The sequence below is a fragment of the Cucumis sativus genome, chromosome 3 (genome assembly GCF_000004075.3).
Source record: "Cucumis sativus cultivar 9930 chromosome 3, Cucumber_9930_V3, whole genome shotgun sequence".
Classification (NCBI taxonomy): domain Eukaryota; kingdom Viridiplantae; phylum Streptophyta; class Magnoliopsida; order Cucurbitales; family Cucurbitaceae; genus Cucumis; species Cucumis sativus.
The window spans coordinates 7,142,577-7,165,223 of NC_026657.2; the positions used below are offsets into that span (position 1 = coordinate 7,142,577).

Genomic DNA, 22,647 nt, shown 5'->3' on the forward strand with positions numbered 1-22,647 from the left:
CACTTTCTCTTCTTTTAACCTTAAATTCTCTTAAATCACTCCCCAATATTAACTCAATATCATCAAAACCAGCCATTCTACAAATTAAAAGAAAATCAATACATTTTTTGTGATTTTGGTGTAACTTTTATTTCTCCTATCCATTTTCATATGAGTTTGATTTCAATTTAGTTATTAGATTTTAAAATATTTTAATTTTATCGATCTCTATATATTATATTGTTCAATATTTTCACTTGTAACCTTGATTTTAACTTTTTTTTTTTTGTTGGTAAACTTAGAATATTATGAAGTGCAAATATCTAAATGAAAGGGTAGAGACTATTTAATAAAATTCAAATTGAGAACTATATGTATATAGTTCCGTACGCGTACTTGCTTAATTTGGATTACTCTAAACTCATCATGGTTTCAACTCAATTAAATTGTCTCCCTTTCCCTTTTCATTTTGTGATTAGTTTATTTTATTTATTTTTCTCATTATCTTAAAATATTTTATTCGGGAGAGAGAAAAAAATGTGGAGTATCCAAGAAACATGTAATGATGTAATTATTATTATGTTTCTTTAAAGCCTATTTCATGATTATTCTTTTTCTTTAGATTAGAGAAGAAGACAAAACATGATGTTGTAGTTTCTGATGTTCTAATAATCAGCCTACATACATATACTTAAATTGGTTTAATTAATGTTAGAAAAAAAAAAACCTTTTACCATAAAAAACAGTAGACAAATTGAACTATTAACTTATGAGTCCGATGTCAATAGATCTAAATTTTTTTAAAAAAATGTTTATTCATATCATATATGATTTAAATCTTATCCCATTGAAGGAAAAACCAATATATCAAGTTTGTATTTTCCATTTCAAAATCTAAGAACTAAAAAAGAAAAAAATGGGAAGAATCCAATTACTAAAAATACAAAATTACTTAGTAAAACTATATGCTTATGGTCTTTCTTGAAAAGAAAACAACATAGAGTATCAATTGGAATAATTCGAGAAAATAATAATCATCAACTATATATTATTGTTTTCCTCTTCACTTTTTCAATTTTGGTTTATTTAGATTATAAAATATATATATATATATTTTGTCCTCCAATTATTTCTTTTTTTCTTCATCATATTTAGAAATACATGGACCAAACAAATACACTATTAATACGATGTAATTTTTTTTCTTTTCCGATCAGAATTTTACCGATCACTGACCACAATCAGTTGTGACAAAATTGAGAGAGAGATCACGTGAGATAGTGAATAAACAGCAGAGTGAGATTTGGGCCTCTATTTGAAACTACGAAATGGGCTGGGCCCATCTTTTCAATAATTCCTCTAGTACGTTAATATCGGTGGGCCACAAACACCTGGATCCGCAGAAATAATTGCTCCTAAGCCCAAATGATTTACTCGTGACGTGGAAGCACAAAACACATTAATTCCAATCATATGTATACCGAGTGAGCTATCAGTGGGATTATAAAAGATAATTATGAGTATTAGGATGTGAGAATTAGGATTTTTTTAATAAGCCCATTAGGCCCATTTTACCGACAGAAAAAGTCTCAAAGTCTGACAAACAACTAAGGGAGTAATCAGATGGACCATACCACACCCGTGAGTACCATACACACCATTATAATTTCCACGTGGAACAGCGAAACCCATTCAGAAACTCTTTCTTCATAAAAACAATAATAAAACCATCCCACACATACATCCACAAATCAATTACATGCATGCATGTACACACATACGGATGTGGTTGGAGAATCAAACCCTTCGCTCCTTTCTTTTGATGACGATAATTTAATCTTTTAACCTATTGAACGATGATATATGTTTTAATCAATTAAACTATAATTGAATAAGTAGTTCAAATATGTTATTCCTTTTTTCTAAATTGTGATTAAGAAACAAAGTTGCTTATTGATAGAAAGAGTAAAGCATAGCTAACACTGACAAAAGAAATAGTTATCAACTAAAAATGTTTAAAAAGAGTTGAGGTTAACGTTTGCTCATTAACCTTTCCTTTTCCTTTATTGGAGTTGGACTCAAATGCCATGAGTGTTCGGGCTCTAGTGGGCTGAGTAAATAAATGGAAAGATTGGGCTGAGCCCATTTATTACCACAAGCCCAATGTTATTGCATTGACATTTTTCACAAAATCACACGCCCCAAAAATGTAGAATTTAACCTTTTATTCTATTTTACACTCAAATTTGTTAGGAAAACAATACATACTCGTTCCGTTTATATTTTTTTGATTCTATAAACTTTCACCAATCTTTAATGTCTTTATGACATTATCAAAGAATAATATGAATGAATATTATTACTGCATAGGACTTGAAAGTTAAGAACTTTTGGTGAGGAATAATTTGAACCAACATCTATTAACACTAGTGAATATTACAGCTATCAAAATACTATGGTCACTCTATCAACTCAACCGAATCTTGTATGTTCTTCTCTCTATGTCTTTTGATTCATATAAATGATTCCTCTAACTTTTAGTAACGAAGTGTAAACCAATACCATTAAGTCAAGTTCATTTTGATAACTTATGTTTTTGTATTATTTTATGATAACATGATTCAATTGTACTCAATGTTGATTGGTCTAATCCTAAAGTTAAATGAAGAGTAAACTTTAGTTGGGTTGGAATGAATTATTTGTTATAAAAATTTAATTAAACCCAACTCAAAATAGCAAGGGTTAGAGTTTGGTACGTTACATCCTCATTAGATTTTGTTCAAATATAGATATAGATTTTTAGATAAGTCTAGAAAACCTCACTAACCTAACCAAGTAGGTTTACACCTCTACTAATAACTTATTAAAGTATGTAGATACAAAATATAGTAATTTGCTTGGCGCCTTTCTGTCCACGCCACGAATCCCTTCTCTCGTTAATTCTCCACGGAAATTGCTATGGCAACTCACAATTTCCCATAAGGTCGTGATATATGTTGAAGTCTCAAGTTTTATATTCGTTTTAGAGAACCCAATTCATCTTTCTCTTCGATTTCATTCTGATCAACGATTCAGCGTACAACAACCGCCTCAGTTTCTTTCTCATTCATTCAAATTCGTCGACTCATCTTCCCATTAATTTGGGGCCTCCAACTACCAAGAAGTCATACGTAAGACGCATTCTTTTTTGAAAATTTGTATTACCCACAATCTACAATATCGCGAGGAACGAATTTACTTCCGTGTTCTTCAACCCCAGTTGCAGACAGGAAGATATGGTGGGCTTGAAGCCGAATTTACCCTCTTGGACGAGTTTCTCATCGACCCGGGTTGATTTTGAGACAAATGTTTCTTCTGCATCGGATTCCATCTTCAGAGACGGCGAAGAAGGACCATCGGAGCAGCCTCGCCGCTTATCTGATGCCAATTTGAGCTTTGGAGAAAGATCCCTTTCCGCCGCTGGAGCCGCCTTTCTTTCTGCCATTCTCGTTAATCCCCTTGACGTTGCCAAGGTATGTTAAATTTCTACGAATTTATTATCGGGATTTTGCCATTTCTTATTTGCTTTCATTTTCTTTAGAGCACGGTAGTTTCAATTACTAATATCCTTAGTTACTTCAAAGCGTTGCATATTTTTTAGTATCTTTTAGTTGATTGTTTGCTTTGATTATGTGTCTTTAGACAAGGTTGCAAGCACAAGCTGCTGGAGTCCCATATCAAGGGCAATGCCGGATGACAAGTTTAGAAACGAATACGGTGTGTCTGAATACCTTACTATGCATTGGTTTCAATATGTTTATATGAGACAGAGTCTGCAATTTTTGGATAATTTTACAATGAGCTGGAAGAGACTAGGACCATTATGGTAATTGTTGTCTCACGTTGCATATTGTCTTTGCGGGTGTGTACAAGAAAGAGTCTCTTATTATACTAGTTGTGATATTTCGGTAAACTTTTGCTTGATCGATCCTTAGGTGATTCCTAATTTGAGATGTTCATCGGTATCCAGCTCACGTTCTCTTCTTGGCCTTGAACCTAATTGTTCTCCAGAATGTAACCGGTACACGGGAACATTTGATGTGTTCAACAAGGTTATTCGTCAGGTTAGTTGAAAGTTTTGAGACTAATGCTAACTAAGGTTGTCCATAAGTTTCATATATACATTATAGCTTTCACGGTTTTAGTGGAATGTAGTATTTAATGAAAGGATTGAGGTCTGGTTACTTATGTGCGTAAAGTTTGTTAATATAGTAGCAGTGTTGATTTCTTTCACATTTCTATTTTCGAATAAAGGATCATTGTTTGGGGATATGGGGATCAGGCTGCTTCTAGCTGTTCTTATCCTGATTCCCAGGCGTTTTGTTATAGTATATTTGACATATCAGTAGCACTAAGAGCTAAACTTTTTTGCAGGAAGGTTTTCGGAGGTTGTGGCGAGGCACATATGCAAGCTTAACTCTGGCTGTGCCAACCGTGAGTTCTGTTTTGTTTTTTGTTTTTTCTTTTTAGTGATGGATGTGTTCCTCATCTTGTCGTTTGCTCGTAGATACTTTTTTAGCTAAGATCTCTGTTCAGGGATTGAATTTTTGGTTCATCCTATCTGTCACTGCCAGGTTGGGATCTACATGCCTTGTTACGATATCTTCCGCAATTTGATGGAAGATTTTACCACCAAGAATGCTCCGAGTTTGACTCCATATGTTCCATTAGTTGCAGGATCAACTGCCCGCTCATTAGCAGTTGTATCGTTATACCCTATTGAACTTGCACGGACCCGAATGCAGGTTTAGAACATCGCATATTGAGCTTGTGTTTAGTTATGACCATGATGCCACAATCCTTCATCATATCTCAAGCTCTAGTTTTAAAGATTTTTCTTCCTTCCCTTCTCTAGGCATTTAGAGAAAAACAAACTGGCACTAAGCCTCCAGGAGTGTGGAAGACGCTGGTTGAGGTTGTCAACCCTACTAGGGGCAATCGCATTCAAGATTGTAAGTACTCCCATGATACCTTTTTTTATGATGCTTTGATGAAAGAGTGTATAATGCATTGTAGTTGAAGTATAGTTTGATGTCTAATTAAATTTTGTATGGTTCAATAAGTATTGATTCCATTTCCAACAGTACAGAACTATCGTCTCTTATGGACTGGCCTTGGCGCTCAAATTGCTAGAGATGTTCCGTTCTCTGCCATCTGCTGGACAACACTTGAGCCTGTGAGAAAATTTCTGCTTAGCTGTTTGAGAAAAGCACATTTTAGCTATGACAATGTCTTGCTTCAGTAAGTTTGAGGATTTTGGTTTCCTTTTCTGTCCACCTTGTTTTGCAGTTAAGGAGGAAAATTCTAGGCCTAGTTGGGGAGGAAGCCAATGCAGCAAGTGTGCTTGGTGCAAATTTCTCGGCTGGCTTTATTGCTGGAAGTCTTGCAGCTGCTGCAACATGTCCGCTGGATGTCGCTAAAACACGAAGGCAAATCGAGGTTTCTACTACTATTTAAAGCTTCATCTATAATATATAGTTACATTTTTATAACTCAAGTCCCACATTGTGAGCTGAAGTTGAGAGTCACTCATTCAGTTTCATTGGTTCCAAACCCAGCTAACATATATTATCGAAACCTTCACATTGTCTGGTTGATTTGTGGGGCTTTGATCTCTGAAATGGCTGGGAATGATTTATTAAAGTTTCATGTGAACTCCCTTCCGTTATGCTGAAAACAACTGCTCTGTCTTTGGACTTCAAATATTGAACAACCCTTCTCTTTGTCTGTCTTTGGGAATGATTTATGGGTATCTATGGCTTGACGTCAGAACCATGTCTTTGACTCTTGTTCTCTGAATTCTCCTAAATTTTCTTCCCTCATCATATAGAGTTTTCCATCCTACCCCATGATTTAAAGCTTTGCATTTGCATATTTGGTAGTCATCTGGTGTTTCATTTGGTATTTTGCAGAGAGATCCTGAAAGGGCATTAAACATGACTACAAGAACAACTCTGGCCGAAATTTGGAGGTAAGTAGCAATTTTAGTACCAAGATTTCCATTGCCATTACTAGCTATTATTCTTGTTGTTGAATAACACAATACAATGCTTCTATTGCTATGGGTTTCATTATGCTTATAGACGGTGGTTCTTCGGATCAAGATTTCGTTAATTGAAACTGTTTCTTTGGACAGGGATGGGCGAATCAAAGGAATGTTTACAGGAGTTGGTCCTCGTGTTGGTCGTGCCGGTCCATCTGTGGGGATAGTCGTCTCGTTCTACGAAGTTATAAAGTATGCATTGTATCACAGACACCCAAAAGAAAGAATGAGTGAATAGAGAGGAAGGCCCTTGGTATGTTCCTATGTAATCTCAAGAAATCTCCTTTCCACAGATTCTTTAGGCCGAAGACCTTTGGATGCTTATAGACAGCAACTTCTAAAGAAATAAAATTCTCCTATGGGACCTCGAGTCTCTGTCTTTTTTTTCCCCTTTATTTCAATACCAATCTCAATCTTTATACTGTCCAATTTTTCCACAAAACAATTTGTTCCATCAAAATTTTAGATGTACATGAACTTCGAATAGAACGAGAAGATCCTTTATACTAATAATCTAAGTAGCTCTATCAGTTTTCACTAGAATTCAAATATTATTTTGTCTCTACAGTCTATATGCTTTGATTCTATTTATTTTTTTATTGTTTCCTGAAGTGTTTATTCGGAAGCACTTACAAACTTTTATTGAGAAGCATTTTTCAAGTTTTTCAAAGCAACTCGTTCCAAGCATAATCTAAATTTTTTTTCCTTACAAACTCGACTGTTTTTTTTTTTTTTTTTTTATGCATTTTCAAGAGTCTTGAGTAAGAAACAAGGTTTGATTGGGTCAATGAATTTAAAACTTTGTAGAGTTCACATCATGTAGGTCATGATCTTGCTAGAAAAGGGCCAAAATGAGCTGGTATTGAGTTTTATACACGACTGAATTGAGGTGTTAGTGCAAAATAATCGGATCCTCACAAGCAACAACTAATGAAAACTAACTTTCTGCCTTTGAAGCCTTAAAACGACAGTGCCATGTGATGTCAGTCGGTTCATCAATCATTTGGAGTCTTTGAATACATTGATTTTTAAGGATTTGGTGTTATTTCTTTCTAGGATTGGGTTGTGTAAACAAAAATCTCGTTCTTGTCCAATCAATAGAGGTCAATCCAAACGGGATGGTAAACATGAGATGCTTTGCAAAATGGATCCATCCAATGAAATGAATAATGATAAAAAGAAAGTAATCGAATAAACAATGAATTAAATGGAGCAATTGATCAAAATCTGCGAAACCCAAATATACACTTTGATTTTATCACAAAAAGAGAGAAGAAAAGTTGGGTCTCGTTCCTTCTCAAACGTCCACAAACATCGCCTACATTGCTACAATCCTAGGAAGAAGAACTCAATTCAGAAAAAAATTGTAAGAAGATGCATCAAGAGGGTGAATTAGATACGTGAGAACCAACGCCAGTAGCATCAGAACGTACGCAATCCCCTGATCAATGGAAGTCCCTGTGTTTCACAATTACAAAATCAACATTATTCCCCTATTTGTCACAACAGAAATCCCTAACCCTAATAATTTGAAAGCAAGACCTAGATTATCCAGTGTGAATCAACAAACAAGAGAAGAAGAGTGCATAAACAAGAAATGTAGGTAGATACCGTCGCTAGAAGGAGCGGGAGCGGGAGCAGGTGTGGCGTCAACGAGTGGAGAAAGAATGAAGAAGATGAGAGAGAAGAAGGTGAAGAGAGCTTTGAAAGCCCTAGAAGTAGAATTGAAAGACTCCATTGATGGATGGCTGAATTCTCCTTCTCCAAAAGGAAATGAAATGTGTGGAAGCTCTGATCAAAATCCAAATGGGTTGGAAGAAGGAAGAGGAGAGAGTAGTGGGGCGGAGGATAATGTGGTGATTTCCGTTTTTTATATATAAAAACAAACAGAGAGAGAATTGAGAACAAAACGGCAAATGCCAATATAACTCACCTCCACAATTTCCCTTTTTCTTTTCTTTTTTTTCCTTACCATTTTTACTTCCTAAATTATTTTGCAAAATACTTATTTTACAAATTATACTCTCTTTCTTCATTAAACAAAAAAAAAAAAAAACAATTTTGGTTCCTAAACTTCCATAAATTTTATACTTAAATCGAACATAGCTCTCTCTACGTGTTATACATACACTTTTGACCAACGTCCATTATTGTACTAGAACGAAATAAAATTTGAATCTTATGATAAATGTTCTATCTAGCTTAGATGATATGTTATTTTGGTGTCAAATAAAACTAAATTTGTTAGATTAGAACAAATTTTAAAATTAATCTTGAATTTAATTGAAAAATGAATTTAAAAGTTATATCTAAATTACACTGAGGTGGTTGAGAGTATTCAAATTTATTTTCCAATTAAGAATTAGATTATATTCAAGTTTATTTCCAATTTTATTTTTCTTTTGGCAATTAAATTATATTCAAGTATATATGAGTTACAATTAAGCCACATTTAATTTATTTTGTTAAACCATATAATAAAATTGTATTGGTTTTGTTTTTTCTTTGATTGAAGATATTTGATTACAAGGCCATGTGATGGGTCCAACCGACAGTCTGTACACTTAGTTGGCAACCATTCATTAGTTGATAGAATCTGTACATAAGATGGGTCCCATTCATAATCTTAACGTTTACAATTCTAAATTTTCAACTAATATTAACGGCTATATTAAGTTTCCTTGATGTATTGTACATATAATTTACAAAGGTTTAAATACTTTCCATTTTAGTTTATTCATATGATTACAAAATGTCTATTTTTATTACTTTTAAAACCCAACCATTTTTGTCCCCACTTTTATTAAAAAAGAAAGAAAGAAAGAGACAATGTCTATAACCAATTCAAAGTAGAGATTAAATAGTATTTAATTTTTACTATATATTGAAGATATACAACATATATATGTATGTATATATATTTATCTTATTGTTAAATTACACTTTTTTAATTGAAAAGTAATGTTAGGATCTGATTTCAAACAATCCCATCCTCTTTTTGGTAATTGTATTAAAGATTACTATAATCACATCCATTTGAATAGGATAAAAAAAATGGATTCTAAAGTAGCAAATTTACTTAATATATATTTTGTCTTGAATTTAATTCTATTATAATTTATCATCTTTAGTAATAGATGAATTTTTAAAAAAAATTAACGAAAATCATTATGGCATTACTAATAATCAGTAATGAGGTTGAAACAAACACTCTTTACAAACCCCACTCAGAATCATAAAATCACAAAAACAACTAAGAGATACTGCCACCATCCTATTCATTCAACGTCGGTATATATATGCAATTTGAAAATAATGGTCCATCAAAATCAGTAAATGTTTCAATCATGGACGTAGACCGGTCTTCCTGCAGCCAACCCTGCATTTGGAATAGATTTTATAGGAAGAAAAGGTTCTATTATACTGAAGAAAACAACAAAATATCCTAAGCCAAAACAGTCTAATCTCTTTAACCCCACAGCCAGGCTACATCTGTCGGTATTGTCATCTATATGGATTCTATAGAATAACAAAATTCAAAATTCAAAATTTTATGTAATCTATTGGCGACCAGATCAATGTTTTTTTAAAGCTCAATGCACAGTAAAGCACAATAGTTTTTATTATTAGTAATGCCATAAAGAAGAGAAAGCATAGTTGAAGTGAAAATATGACAAGAACACCCTTAAACTCAAGACATTTTGCATTTAGATTTGGATTTTTTCTTTTAAAGTTATGAAGGAAGGAAAACCTCTTATTATAATTTTTTTAAAAAAATAGATGATGCAAAACTAAGCCTCAGGGCTTCACAAAGGCGTGTGTTTGAGGCACACCTTATTTTGTAACGAGGGCGAGGTGCTAGATCTAAACCTTGGGCCTAGATGCACACCCAAGAGGGATTTTTAAAACACTGGAAACCAACTTTTGAGAAATATTATCAATCAATAGAGGATTTGGGAACAGGTAATACCTGGCACTCACTGTAAAATGAATGTTTTAGGTTGGAAGAGAAAGCCAGTGATCTGCAAGTGACAATGGAAAAATCCTCAAACACTTAACAACTTGAAGGAAAAGTTGAATTAAGATGTCAATCAAGCATGGGGTCTGTAGAATATGGCACACAATCCCACCACATGCAATGTTAAAAGTAAGAAAGGCCTACCACATGTGGATGGTAGGATGAACAATGCTGTTCTCAACTATGATGCCAATGCCACAAGCCTCACTCTTCATCACACAAACGGTCCCAAAACATAAAAAACAAAAGACACCTCATTGACGCAAATGGAAGACCTATATAGATTGCGTATGGATTAGAATAATGGGAGTGTGACCCCTACGTTAACAAGCCAATACAGAGAGAATCTGTATTTTCAGATTGTATATTTACTCGATAAAAATAAAAGACAAAATCACACAGGTACAACCTCCATTAACATGACCTGCAATCAGGAAATTCAAGCAGTCAATCATCTAGCGCAGTATAGGAAAACACACAAACGAATGGGCTTGTCACTAAGGTGAATATGGTAGGAGTAACTTTAAAGCGACAGCATAATACAAAATATAAAATTAATTGTCTTTTAGTGTACGTGTGTGTGTCTGCATGCATATATGTGCGAACTGCAAGTGAGTATTTTATTTGGGACTGGGCATTGGAAAGGGGCGGATTTCCATATGACATTTAAATTTATATTTTATACTGGTGTCATATTGCATATTCGTTCTAAGAATTAAATAATGTTTTTCCAGCTTGATCATATTCTCCCCAAAAAGATTTAGATATTGAAACTGGAAGGATATTTTCTTCCATACATTTTTCTAGAAGACCAGCTGGCAATTTGTCACCTTATACATTTGCACGTATTTTGAAAGATATTTTGCAGTCAATGCCATATTTAGGTCGTAGGATGCCAATAATCATCAGACTACTAGGTCAAAAACACATGGTACCAAATTAACAGTTAAAGCATCCTCCGTTGCCACCAAAAAATAAATTCCATTTCACCTTATTTGCCTTGTCAGACGGCCAAACTTGGGTCTGCTGTCCCCGAAGCATTTCCCTCTCCTGTAAGAATCTGGTCAGGATCCTGCATCATAAAAGCACAAACAAGTGAGTCGTATTTGTTGTAGGAAATGAAATAGTTTGAAAATATGCATGTGAACTGACCTCCATTCCCCATTTGATATAATCTGGCGACTCACAAGCCTTGTATTCATCAACCAAACTTTCGATTATATCTCTTGATTCATCAAACTCAGAGAGGTCATTGTCCTGTTCAATGGTAATTGTTTGTTTCGATATTAGACTATGATCAAGTGAACAATTCATAAGGTTAAATCTACCACACCAATCATGTAGTGCCAAAATGGCTTGCCTAGACTAATACATTACTAGCCAAATTTCGTTACAATATTTACTCCTGACACAAGATGTTCAACTAGAATGAATAAACAATAAGTCTTCAATTGGGGCAGAAAATATTGGAACAGAAGTCTTACAGCAAACATTGGGAACTTCCGATAGTTGTCAAGAAAAGCTTGCTTCTTTCTCAACTTCTCATACTGGCTCAAACACTTGCTGAAAAGATGCCGGATACTGGTATGGCTAGCTAACATAAGACCACTGACCTGAAAATTATTTTTTCCAGTGAGCATTTAGAAGTAAAAAAGATGACATGAGATTGAATTTAGCGACAAAAAAATGACAAAGTATTAAATTAATAGCAGACTGAGAAGAAGTTAAAAAGGGATCTGAACTGTATATTACGTACCCTATGGGCAGTTTGAACATATGGAGATTTCCGTGAGAGTGCAACCTAAAACAAGCCAGCATATATGTTTTTATGAATCAACAGAGAAAAGTAACTAAGAAAATTGGAATATAAAAAAAATGTTGATTTTACTGTTAAGAGAAACCTGAATGCTGGCAGGCCCCCACTCAATAAAATTCACCAGCTTTCTTTCACGTATTCTCTGCAAACTTTCATGAACCTGTACCATAGTGGAAACATCAAAATACATCCATAGCAAACTTGCAATAAATTACGTATTTACCCTTTTTTTCTTTTTCAGGCGTTTTGAACATCAATACCTGTGTAGGGTCCACTTCTCCCTGTATGATATTCAATATTGATATGTATTTTGCTTGACTAGCTTCTTTTGTTCGAGCATACGAGGAGACCATAATATTTTTTGTCTGTAAATGAGCATAATGCCATAGTGTCAGATGAAAGGCACGAATTGGTTTTTTTTTCTTCCATAAGAATGAAATCAACAAAAAGCTCTTACCTGGAGAAGTCTTCTCATGACATCAAGAACAGTGGTTTTCCTTATCACATTAGCCTGCAAGGAAGATGCACAACTTTGATCATATATTGCTAGAAACTTTCTTACAAGCAAGCAAATCATGCCAAGTGATAAATCACCAGAAATATAAGTGATCACACACACACACAAAATCACATTCGATGCTCGAAGAAGTTCTATGGATGGATAATGAAACTATTTAATATCAATAAGTTATAAGCACAGAAAAAAATACCTGGCGCTCAACCGTGAGTGGTGTGTATCCTGTCATTAGAAAATGGCATCTTGGTGTTGGAATTAGAGAGGCCAAGAGTCCAACCAAGTCATTGTTCATATATCCTGGGTATCTCAAAGTGGTTGTGCTAGCTGACATTACAGTCGACACTAAGGAGTTTGTTTGTGCAAAGGTTGGATTTGATAGATGAAGGCGTTCTACAGCTATTCTATTTAGGGCAGTATTATCAAGAACAACAACACAATCAGCATTGAGTGTTAGTCGCTTTAAAGTCAAAAGTGAGTTGTAAGGCTGGACTACAACATCACTTGTTTCCATCTGATTAGGAAAAACACTGTACGTCTGAACCAGTTTTTTGCTGTAGCGATCATTCAGAGTCTCCAGAAGATATGAACCCATGCCTGCATTACATTAAGTGATAAACTCAATCATACTTCTAGTCCTCAAAAGTCCTCTTAATCTTGGCTTACTCTAACGTATTCTCTTTTGATTTCGACAGAATGCACATTCACACAACTTCATTGGAGATAAAATGATTAGACCCCTAAACATCGTGAATTAAACCTCCTCTTTCTTTTTCTTGTATTTTTTGCTTCAAATATTTCTGCAAACCAATCACTATCAATCATCCAAATTCTGAAGAATCAATAACTTAGATAAACAAAAATTAGGATTTTCAGTGCTTCAAATCTTGAATCAATTTGAACAGTTTCTTTACTTAAAAATACATGCACGCACAATACAAATAACTGTCTGGGTAAACAATTGAAACAAAAAAATTAAGATTCTTTTTTAAATGAACATAAAAATCTGTCTGAATTTTACATTACAGCAATGCCTTCCAATTATCATTTGCCCAGTACAGATATAAAACTAATGATAAAGACAGGAAAGGTTAGAAGGAAGTGCAGAAGATACCCGATCCTGTCCCTCCAGCAATTGAGTGGCATAGAACAAAACCCTCAAGGCTATCGCTTCCATCTGCTTCTCTGTCAATCATGTCCATGATATCCTCTTCAACGCCCTTTCCCTGATCCAGTCTTCAAATCAATTTCAAAAAGATACAACATGGATAGCATGGTTCTAAGAAGTATGTCAAGTAAATTTGTTGTGTACAGATTTTAGATCATAAAATGTCAGCATGTCTGTAATGAGAATTTTAAAACTAAAAAGGAAAAAAATATTGGCAAAAAGAAAACCTGATGATATCCACTGGCCCAGTTATTTCCAGCACCACCTCCATGATCTGAAACAAAGATGTTCTCGTGGTTGTAGAGATTTCGATATTCACTGTTCTGGATACCATTAATGACCCTGGGCTCCAGGTCAATAAGTAAAGCTCTTGGTATGTAGTGCTGATCATCGGCTTGATAGAAGAATACATCTTTCCGGTCACCTCCCTGCATATATTATACAATATGTTCACATCCTTCCACTGAAATGTATCTGCAACTTATGCATACAATATCTTATATATGACTAAAATCAAATTCATTGTGACCCAGTACTACTAATATACGTAATCTAAAATCTCTCAGCTCCCATAAAACTTCTGTCATATGATAAGAGCTGGAATGAAACGAAGATCAGAGAATCTGATTCAAGGTCATGAAAAAATTACAATAGTGGACTACGCCAGAAACCAAACACATCTCTCCCACCGACGCCCCAGAGACAAAGTGCTGTTGAATTGTCAATAACCCCTTCGCGTAGCCGTTCATTTCCACCACCAGAGTCCAAAGCCAAAGAAAATCGCAAGCGAATTACCCAATCACCCTACAATTCTAGCTGGTTAAAACCCTCATTATACAATTCCCCACTTATCTTCTAAAATCTTACAACTAACACATTCTAAAAGGCAGGTATATGTTTATATATTATCATACAACCTAAACACTTCATTTCCTCGTCTCTCCCCCAATTTACCAAGCAACCACACCGACGCTCGTACGTACATAGTACATTACACATATAAATAAATTAAAAGAAAATACACCAGTGTACGAAGAAGAGAAGCAAAGCAAGGACCTGAGTAGCAAAATCTTCAAGAATGCCGTCTTTGCTGATTCCATGCTCGAGGCAAAGCTGCTTCCAGAACTCCATTCCGATCTGGTTCCCACATTGTCCAACTTGAAGAGTGATGATCTCTCTCGGCATATTCCCAGGGAAATTAGGGCTAAGCAGAAGCAAAAATATGTTGTAAACAAGAATCTGGGAATGGCGGGGGGAAGCCTTTTTGAATGGGAAGAACGAAGAAGAAAGAGAGGGAAAGGAAAGGACTGATGAAGTGAAATTTTAATGGAATTTTTGGTTTTCTATTTGGAGTAAAAATGAGAGTGGAAGAAAGCTAAGGCTAAAGCTCTTCCGTTCAGACCGCGCACCAACTCCGGCTGAAAGTGACCGATGCTAACTTACACCACCGTAAACTTGGGCCTTATTACAAGTAATTGGGCTCTCAATCAAAGCTCGAGCTGTATTGGGCCGTCCTTCACAAAACCTAAAGTCGGCCCAATTCTTAACTAGTGTGACAACTGACAATAAATAAATATAAAAAGAGAATTCCTATCACTAGAACAGAAAATAAAAATATTAGAGTTTAATTAATTTTATTATATTTTGTAAATAGTTTTAATATTTTTTTTATTTTAAAAATGTCTCCTAAAATTTTTAACTTATATTTAGAATTTTCTATAGTTCGATAAAAATCTTGGAAATAATCTTTACTATTTGAGGAAAGTTTATTAAACTATATATACTATTTATAATCTCTCTCAAATCATGTAAGTATATCTATTATGTAATCCATATTTATTTTAAGTTCAACAAGCATGAAATCTTTCATACTATTGATATTTGAAATGACAATTTAGTTGTATTTACCTAGCTAGCCCATGGCAACAAATATAATGATTGTAACTTAGCTTTTATATATTCGCATTTAAAACTAAATAGATTAATGATTCAACAATTAATAGGTTTTTTATTTTTTAAATTTGTAACTATTCTCACACACTTTACCATGGTTTTTTTGTTTTTTGTTTCTTTTATCTTTCCTAATAAAATATTTAAATTATTATTCAAATTAAAATTTGAAAACAAGATAATAAAATTTTAAAAAAGAATAGATAAAGTAGGGTAATCTAAAAATTAAAATGAGTAATGAACAATTGCAATCAAAATCATATTTAACTTTTTTTTTAATATATATTATGAGTTAAGGAGATGAATAAAAGAGAGGAAGAAGAAAGGGGAGAGCCTAAATAAGAAAGAAAACAGTTTAGAAAGGAACGCTGGAAATTCCAAAAGAATGGCCATCGAAATTCGCGGCAAAAGGCATCACCTCTCTGCAAAACAACCATTCATCCTCCACCATTCTTCAACCTTTACCATTTCTAGACAAGTGTTTGGCTCTAACCTTTTCCCACTTCTTAAACCCATTTCCCAACCTCAATCTTCCACTTTCCTCTGTTTCTTTTCCTTCCTTCCCAATAACCCCCATTTCTGTTCCTTTCTCAACTCCCTTTCAACAAAGTTTCCTCTCTTCTCATGTAAAACTCCTTTCCCCCTGGCCATTGGATTCATGGGTCACCCCTAAAACTTCCATCAAGTTCGGAGTGATGAAAGTGAAAATCTACCATTCTGCCAGCGAAATAAGAAGATTTTGGGGAATCTGAATCGTGAATTTCCAACTGTCGTCGATTCGTCCATTCGGAGTTGAGAAAAGAAATAGTTGAGAAAGGAAAGGTATTTTGAATGATTCGAATAAGAGACGCTTATTTATTAATAGTAATGTAGAAATTAGTTTTAATATTAATTATAACTCTAGTTTTCGATTTAAGTAAATTAATAATTCAATTCTGTTTTATTTGAAGATAAGATATTAGTAAAAAGGATATTCAAATTCCAAATATTAAGATATTTCCGATATATTCAAATACATTATTAGAAATATAATCTAATTTTCACTTTTCACTATATTTATTAAAAAAGTTCTTAATTGGATTTACATTTCATTTTCATAAGATATCGATAAAAACTTTTTTTATCAGGAATTTATTTAGATAAATTAGATTTGATTAAGATAAAGATTTCAGCTAATGTTGTTTTTTCTGGCTTCATTCCGTTCCAATTAGGAGGGGCTAACGAAGAATCCTTGTTTTTAATCCACTGCGTTGTTGAGATGTCGATTGCTCAATTCCCACGCTCTCTTGATCTGAGGTTGACCGAGACGATTGATTTCCCCTGAAGATCATTACCCGTTGTTCTGGGTTCTGAAATGGAGCAATTTCGGCAGCTTGGAGAGGCATTAGGAAGTGTAAAAGCGCTCATGCTATTCAAAGATAGCGTTCATATAAATCAGAGGCAATGCTGTTTGTTGCTTGATGTTTTGAGCTTTGCTTATGATTCAGTGGCAGAGGAGATGAAACAGAATCTTCGATTTGAAGAGAAGCATACTAGATGGAAGGTTTTGGATCAGCCTTTGAGAGACCTAAACAGGGTATTCAAAGAAGCAGAATGGTATATTAGGCAATGTTTGGAAACAAAAGATTGGTGGGCAAAAGTGATTATGCTATATCAGAATACTGATTGTATTGAATTTCACATTCATAATCTGTTGTACAGCATTACAGTTGTCGTTGAAGCCATTGAAATGGCTGGGGAGAGTTCTGGTAGTGATCATGATGAGTTGCTGAAGAAGAAACTAATCAACTCCATCAAATACAGGAGAGAACACAAGGATTTGAAGATTTTCAAGTGGAAATTTGGGAAACAATACCTTGTTACTCAAGATTTCTGTAATCGGATTGAGGCGGTTTGGAATGAGGATAGATGGTTTCTGCTCAATAAGATCCGGGAAAAGAAATTAATGGCTTCGTCCAAGTACGAACAACGATTAACAGATCATCTTCTGAAAAACATTAATGGGTCAGAATCTTTTAATGGAAAGCTATTGCCAAGTTTAATGCTAGTGGGATCAAAGGATTACCAGGTAAGGAGAAGATTAGGGGTTGGGAGTCAATATAAAGAGATTCTCTGGTTAGGGGAAAGTTTTGCTATGAGACATTTTTTTGGGGAAATTGAATCCTTAATTCCAGAGATATCAATGCTGTTATCTCTTTCTCATCCAAACATCACAAGATTTCTTTGTGGGTTTACTGATGAGGAAAAGAAAGAGTGTTTCTTGATTATGGAACTCATGAGTAGAGATTTGTCAGGCTATGTAAAGGAGATTTGTGGCCCTCGCAAGAGAATTCCATTTACTCTTCCTGTAGCTCTAGATTTGATGCTTCAGATTGCAAGAGGAATGGAATATCTTCACTCAAAGAAGGTCTACCATGGTGATTTAAACCCTTGCAACATTCTGGTTAAGCCGAGAGCTTATTCTACAGATGGCTATGTACATGGTCAGGTCTCAGGGTTTGGCCTACCTGCTGTCAAGTTTAAAAACTCTTCCAATCAGAATGAATCTCTCCCGTTCATATGGTATGCTCCAGAAGTTTTAGAAGAACAGGACCAATCAGGAAGTGCTGAGAGTTGTAAGTATACAGAGAAGTCTGATGTGTACAGCTTTGGCATGGTTTGTTTTGAAGTTCTGACTGGGAAAGTCCCTTTTGAGGATAGCCATCTTCAAGGGGATAAAATGAGTCGAAACATTAGAGCAGGAGAGAGGCCACTTTTTCCTCATAGCATGCCAAAATATGTGACGAACTTGACCAAGAGGTGTTGGCAAACCGACCCGAATCAAAGGCCGAGCTTCACGTCTATTTGTAGGATTCTTCGATATACAAAGCGATTTGTTGCAATGAATCCTGATTACAATAGCCAGACAGATCCTGCTATGCCAACAGTAGATTACTGCGACATTGAATCAGGTTTATTGAGGAGGTTGCCATCTTGTGGAATAAGCGATGCTGCATCACCAATTACAGATATTCCCTTTCAGATGTTTGCATACAGAGTAGTTGAAAAAGAGAGAGCTGGTGCCACCTTTAAAGATACCTCGGAATCAGGAAGTGATGCCTCAGCATGTGGGGATGAAACAGCATCATCAATAGACGATCCTTTCCCGACGCCGGTTGAGAGAAAATTACCAGCTCCGCGTGAAGGTAGTAGGAGGCTTTCATTGACCAAGAATAATTCTGATGTCAGACTGAACAAGCTACCAGGTTAATCTCCTTAGTAGTCATGACTTCTATTTTCTTTATGTATCAGTTGTACTTTCTGGATCAAGAGTTTAAAACACTGAAGCTAGAACTAGTTGTACACTGCCCTTAGAGTTAACAGATAAAAGTGACCAAACAAATGAGCAGTTGTGCAAGAATGGAGGCAGTAACACTCTTAATCTTCAATCGTCCTTTTCAATTCACCCGTGCCTCAAACTACTTGTGAATAGCATCGTCTTTAGGATGTATAAACTGAAATTGGTATTGACAGGTTACAGATGGTTAAAATGCGCTTATGTTCTAAATCTAACTCCATCCTGACTTCCATTGCACAGGCACACCAAAAGGGCGATTTTCAAGGCCTCCGCAAATCAGTCCTCGTGGGCGAAGTATGCGAATGAATTCTGAAAGCCAGCTTATGGCAATAAGTCCAAAGATTAGAAGATTATCTGGTCATGCCTCAGATTCTGAGCTACCCTAAAGCCAAGGAAGAAGTATTGATGTAACTGACGACCTCAGTGATTGCTCATAAATGTTCCCCATCGCCTGTATGAACTACAGGCTTCACAGGCAAGTTCTTTTTCTTCCTAGATGGATGGGTGGAAAAGGAAATATGGAGCTGGGCTTCGAAGATGACAATGATCCAACACATTTTGTAACTAGGGATAATCAATCTTTAGCAAAGAGCAGTGATCAATCAGGAAAAGTGGGAGGAAATTGCTAGAGGATTTAGTCATTGCCAAAGGGTATACTTCTTTCGAAGTTTTGCTATCCATCTTCAATTCTAACAGCAACTCTTTACCTGAATGAAAGAAAAGCACACACTGTAAGTTGTAAAGAAATTCCCTACCTGCCCTGCCAAAAGAGAGTTCTGCAAACCACAACAGAAGATGATGAAGCTGCTGTTTACGCCCACAGAAATGGTCTTGGGAATGGAAGGGGGAGGGGTCAAGAATGCATGAAAAGGGCAACAAACATTTTATAAAATTTTACTAGAACATACCAGACTTTATATGGGATGTATTGATCTAATACTGATTTTAACATTTGGAATGAGAATTAAACTTAGCGTGAAATTTAACATGATTCAGCAATAACACAGCACGAATAGTTGAAGCTAAGTTACATCCCATGGAAATTCTATAATCCCATACGTGCAATAACTCAAAACCACGAAGTGGAGTAAATCTAAAAAATGAGCTGCAAAATTGTTTTCATATCAACTTCTCATGTATGAAATATTTGACTCCTGAACCTAAGAACCACTGCATGACTCGGCTACAGCATTCTCCACGCACAAAATAACATAGCTTTGACATCTCACTAGGTTCTAAACACTGTTTCCTTGTCGAAATTCTTTCAAGTCGACGAGTTCATTTTTCCAGCTGACGAGATGAATCAGAGGCTATTCAGTCAGTGGAATAACAGCTTTCAGGGTTAAAAGGATCCCTTCTGACATGCTTCCATCTTCAATGAGCTCCATCAGCAATTTAAAATATATTCAAATTTCAGTGGGCATGGGGAAAATTGATGGATTATACACTCATTTTTTACGCCCCCCACCCCAAAAAAAATGGCCATCTCGCACTTCTAGTCAGGAGTACAACCATCTTAAACTGGCCTCCTTGGAATATGTAGAGATTCTTCAACTAATTGGAATTTATAATTTCCTCTAATTTTGATTCAACAAAATGATACTTGTTTTCACATAGTTTATCTAAGAGATGACTGAGAGCGCCTTCTTCTAGTTTATAACCAACTCTAAACATTGAGCCTATGATTGATAAAGAATCATCTAATTTACCTATTTGAATGAGACTCTGAATCAACTTATAAAATGTTTCCTTTTGAGGCTTGAGATTGCTCTTCAACATAGTTATCAACCACTCCATCCCCTCAACCACATATCCTTGTTCACACAATCCACTAATGATGTGATCACGAGTGCAGACCATTGGCTGAAGACCTCTATTGTGCATATCATTCCACATTTCTTTTGCTTCTTGTACACTACCTAATTGACAAAGCTTTTGAATGAGATGAGCATAAGAGGAAGTCGAAGGCTGCAACCCCTTCGCTTGCAGTTCCTTCAATAGGTCTGTGCTCTGTAATACCTTCCCCTCTCTGCAAAATCCTTGGATCAGGGTATTGTATGTAATGACATCGCACACTATATTCTTGCAAGGCATTTCTCGAAAGAAGTCGTATGCTTCATCTGTCCTTCCGTGTAGACACAAACCTAAAATCAATGTGTTGCAGCTCAGAGTCGTTTCCTTATAACCGCTATCAAGCATTTTCTTATATAGCTTCATGGCCTCATCCAAATTTCCAATCTTACAAAATCCATAAATCAACGTGTTGTACGAATACTCATTTGGAAGAAATCCCTTATCGATCATCTCAAACCACAGCTTACTAGCATCTTCAAGCTGGCCCATCTTACAGAAACCATGAATCAAAGTTGTATACATGACCATATCAGGAGCATATCCTCGATCCTTCAGGGCATTAAAAACCTCAAATGCCTGCAGCGTCATCCAATTTTTGCAGAACCCGTTAATGATTTCCTGGTAGGTAAAAATATCGGGATTACGGTTCTTCACTATCATTGTGTGAACAAGTTCTAATACTCTATGATGATTCTTCTCCTTACAAAACCCAGAAATCAATTTGTTGAAAGCATCATTACAAGGGGTCAATCCATCTTCTAAAGACTGTCTTAGAATCTCATAAGCTCTTGAGACCTTATTATCGTTGCAAAATGCTTGGATAAGATACCCCACAGTCTCAATGTCGACATCCTTCTGCACACCAGTTTCCATCATCCCTTCATACAGTTTCCAAATAAGATCAGTCCTCCCAAACTTAAGACAACTCTGAAAAGCAAAGTTCCAAGTCTCAACGTATGGACGATAACCAGCCTCTTTTAACATATCAAATGTATAAACAGCTTCCTCAACCAATCCACCCTCGCAAACACATCGAATGTAATTCTCCAAAGAAGCAGGCTCAGGACTAAATTCGAAAGAATACAGAAAAGATTTAGCGGGAACACAAGCCTTGGCTTCCAAAAGAGCATCAAAAAGCTTATTGCAACTGACTGGATGGGGCAAGAACTCAGGCTGCGAACTCAACCAAAGAAAAAACCTCAACGAAAGAAAAACATTGTTCAACTGCTTCAAAAGCTCGCTAAAAAAAGACGGGTCGTGGAAATTGAAAGAAGGGTAATCAGAAAGCAGACTCTGTTCCCATCTGGGTTTGCTCCTAATGACCTTACCAACCTCTGCCGCAATCTCACTGACGTCTTTCCGTTGAGTAAGGTTCAACAATTTCTCACTCGATTCAATCTCTTCACGCCCATTATTGCCTCCATTCGTTTCCACCGAGAGATTCCGAATATGGATCCTCAGGTTCTTGACAAATCGAGAGTTTTGGCGAATGGAGATCATAAGAGATGTAAGATTAACCATAACCCACTGTTCCTCAGATTCTCGTAGGTAGAATTTCCAGTTCTCCGCAGATATGATAACTGATAATAACCTAATTGAAGATAAGTGAATGAAACGGCGGCAATCTAGAAATCCAAAAGAACAAGCACAGATTAAAGAGGGTCATTCAAATAATGTTAATCGGATTACAACAATTCACCTCATTGAATCCACGAAATATAAGATAAAGTTAAGCAAACCAGAGATCGCGGAGGGGCCAATGTTGCAATTAGAACGATGGAAGAAAGCGGGAGTTGAAGAAGCCCATAATCCTTTTTCTCTTTTTTCTTTCTAAATCTAAATTTGTTTTTACAGATATTACTTTGTCCCAAAAGAAACAAATTTGAATTTGTAATAATTTTGTTTTGAGTTTCCTTTGGTTTGTTGAAT

The 22,647-nt window shown here is 35.5% G+C and overlaps 5 protein-coding genes across 11 annotated transcripts; 2 read left to right on the plus strand and 3 right to left on the minus strand.

Annotated features, from left to right (window-relative positions):
• Window positions 1–2,862: 2,862 nt before the first annotated feature.
• LOC101215168 (mitochondrial carrier protein MTM1) lies at window positions 2,863–6,604 on the plus strand. Of its 3 annotated transcripts, XM_011652416.2 has the most exons (11): window positions 2,863–3,149; window positions 3,239–3,491; window positions 3,661–3,735; window positions 3,954–4,082; window positions 4,393–4,452; window positions 4,593–4,763; window positions 4,874–4,970; window positions 5,103–5,194; window positions 5,308–5,457; window positions 5,931–5,989; window positions 6,155–6,604. In XM_011652416.2, the coding sequence occupies exons 2-11, from the start codon at window positions 3,255–3,257 to the stop codon at window positions 6,297–6,299; spliced, it is 1,215 nt and encodes a 404-aa protein (XP_011650718.1). In that variant the 5' UTR covers window positions 2,863–3,149; window positions 3,239–3,254; the 3' UTR covers window positions 6,300–6,604. The 3 variants fall into 3 exon arrangements, with proteins under 3 accessions (XP_011650718.1, XP_031738939.1, XP_031738940.1); XM_031883079.1 differs by having other exon boundaries at window positions 2,863–3,491; XM_031883080.1 differs by lacking the exons at window positions 2,863–3,149; window positions 3,239–3,491 and having other exon boundaries at window positions 3,711–3,844.
• A 627-nt stretch (window positions 6,605–7,231) lies between these two features.
• Window positions 7,232–7,952, minus strand: LOC101215412 (arabinogalactan protein 41). Its single transcript, XM_004133788.3, has 2 exons — window positions 7,673–7,952; window positions 7,232–7,519 (listed from the first exon to the last, which is right to left on the minus strand). Exons 1-2 carry the CDS (start codon window positions 7,797–7,799, stop codon window positions 7,410–7,412), a joined length of 237 nt encoding a protein of 78 aa, XP_004133836.1. The 5' UTR covers window positions 7,800–7,952; the 3' UTR covers window positions 7,232–7,409.
• A 1,251-nt stretch (window positions 7,953–9,203) lies between these two features.
• Window positions 9,204–14,985, minus strand: LOC101214928 (tubulin gamma-2 chain). Of its 3 annotated transcripts, XM_011652420.2 has the most exons (15): window positions 14,634–14,984; window positions 13,805–14,005; window positions 13,524–13,635; window positions 12,606–13,006; window positions 12,353–12,406; window positions 12,156–12,260; window positions 11,981–12,055; window positions 11,836–11,880; window positions 11,564–11,692; window positions 11,232–11,336; window positions 11,070–11,151; window positions 10,489–10,503; window positions 10,224–10,354; window positions 10,032–10,083; window positions 9,204–9,440 (listed from the first exon to the last, which is right to left on the minus strand). In XM_011652420.2, exons 1-11 carry the CDS (start codon window positions 14,760–14,762, stop codon window positions 11,083–11,085), a joined length of 1,425 nt encoding a protein of 474 aa, XP_011650722.1. In that variant the 5' UTR covers window positions 14,763–14,984; the 3' UTR covers window positions 9,204–9,440; window positions 10,032–10,083; window positions 10,224–10,354; window positions 10,489–10,503; window positions 11,070–11,082. The 3 variants fall into 3 exon arrangements, with proteins under 3 accessions (XP_011650722.1, XP_011650723.1, XP_011650724.1); XM_011652421.2 differs by lacking the exon at window positions 10,489–10,503 and having other exon boundaries at window positions 14,634–14,985; XM_011652422.2 differs by lacking the exons at window positions 10,224–10,354; window positions 10,489–10,503 and having other exon boundaries at window positions 14,634–14,985.
• Window positions 14,986–15,823: 838 nt separating this feature from the next.
• On the plus strand, window positions 15,824–19,283 carry LOC101208437 (light-sensor Protein kinase). Of its 2 annotated transcripts, XM_011652423.2 has the most exons (3): window positions 15,824–16,349; window positions 16,739–18,772; window positions 19,105–19,283. In XM_011652423.2, exons 2-3 carry the CDS (start codon window positions 16,882–16,884, stop codon window positions 19,248–19,250), a joined length of 2,037 nt encoding a protein of 678 aa, XP_011650725.1. In that variant the 5' UTR covers window positions 15,824–16,349; window positions 16,739–16,881; the 3' UTR covers window positions 19,251–19,283. The 2 variants fall into 2 exon arrangements, with proteins under 2 accessions (XP_011650725.1, XP_004134312.1); XM_004134264.3 differs by lacking the exon at window positions 15,824–16,349 and having other exon boundaries at window positions 16,603–18,772.
• A 108-nt stretch (window positions 19,284–19,391) lies between these two features.
• On the minus strand, window positions 19,392–22,608 carry LOC101208678 (pentatricopeptide repeat-containing protein At5g18950). Of its 2 annotated transcripts, none has more exons than XM_031883288.1 (2): window positions 20,574–22,608; window positions 19,392–19,571 (listed from the first exon to the last, which is right to left on the minus strand). In XM_031883288.1, exons 1-2 carry the CDS (start codon window positions 22,237–22,239, stop codon window positions 19,429–19,431), a joined length of 1,809 nt encoding a protein of 602 aa, XP_031739148.1. In that variant the 5' UTR covers window positions 22,240–22,608; the 3' UTR covers window positions 19,392–19,428. The 2 variants fall into 2 exon arrangements, with proteins under 2 accessions (XP_031739148.1, XP_011650726.1); XM_011652424.2 differs by lacking the exon at window positions 19,392–19,571 and having other exon boundaries at window positions 19,747–22,343; window positions 22,458–22,604.
• Window positions 22,609–22,647: the final 39 nt, after the last annotated feature.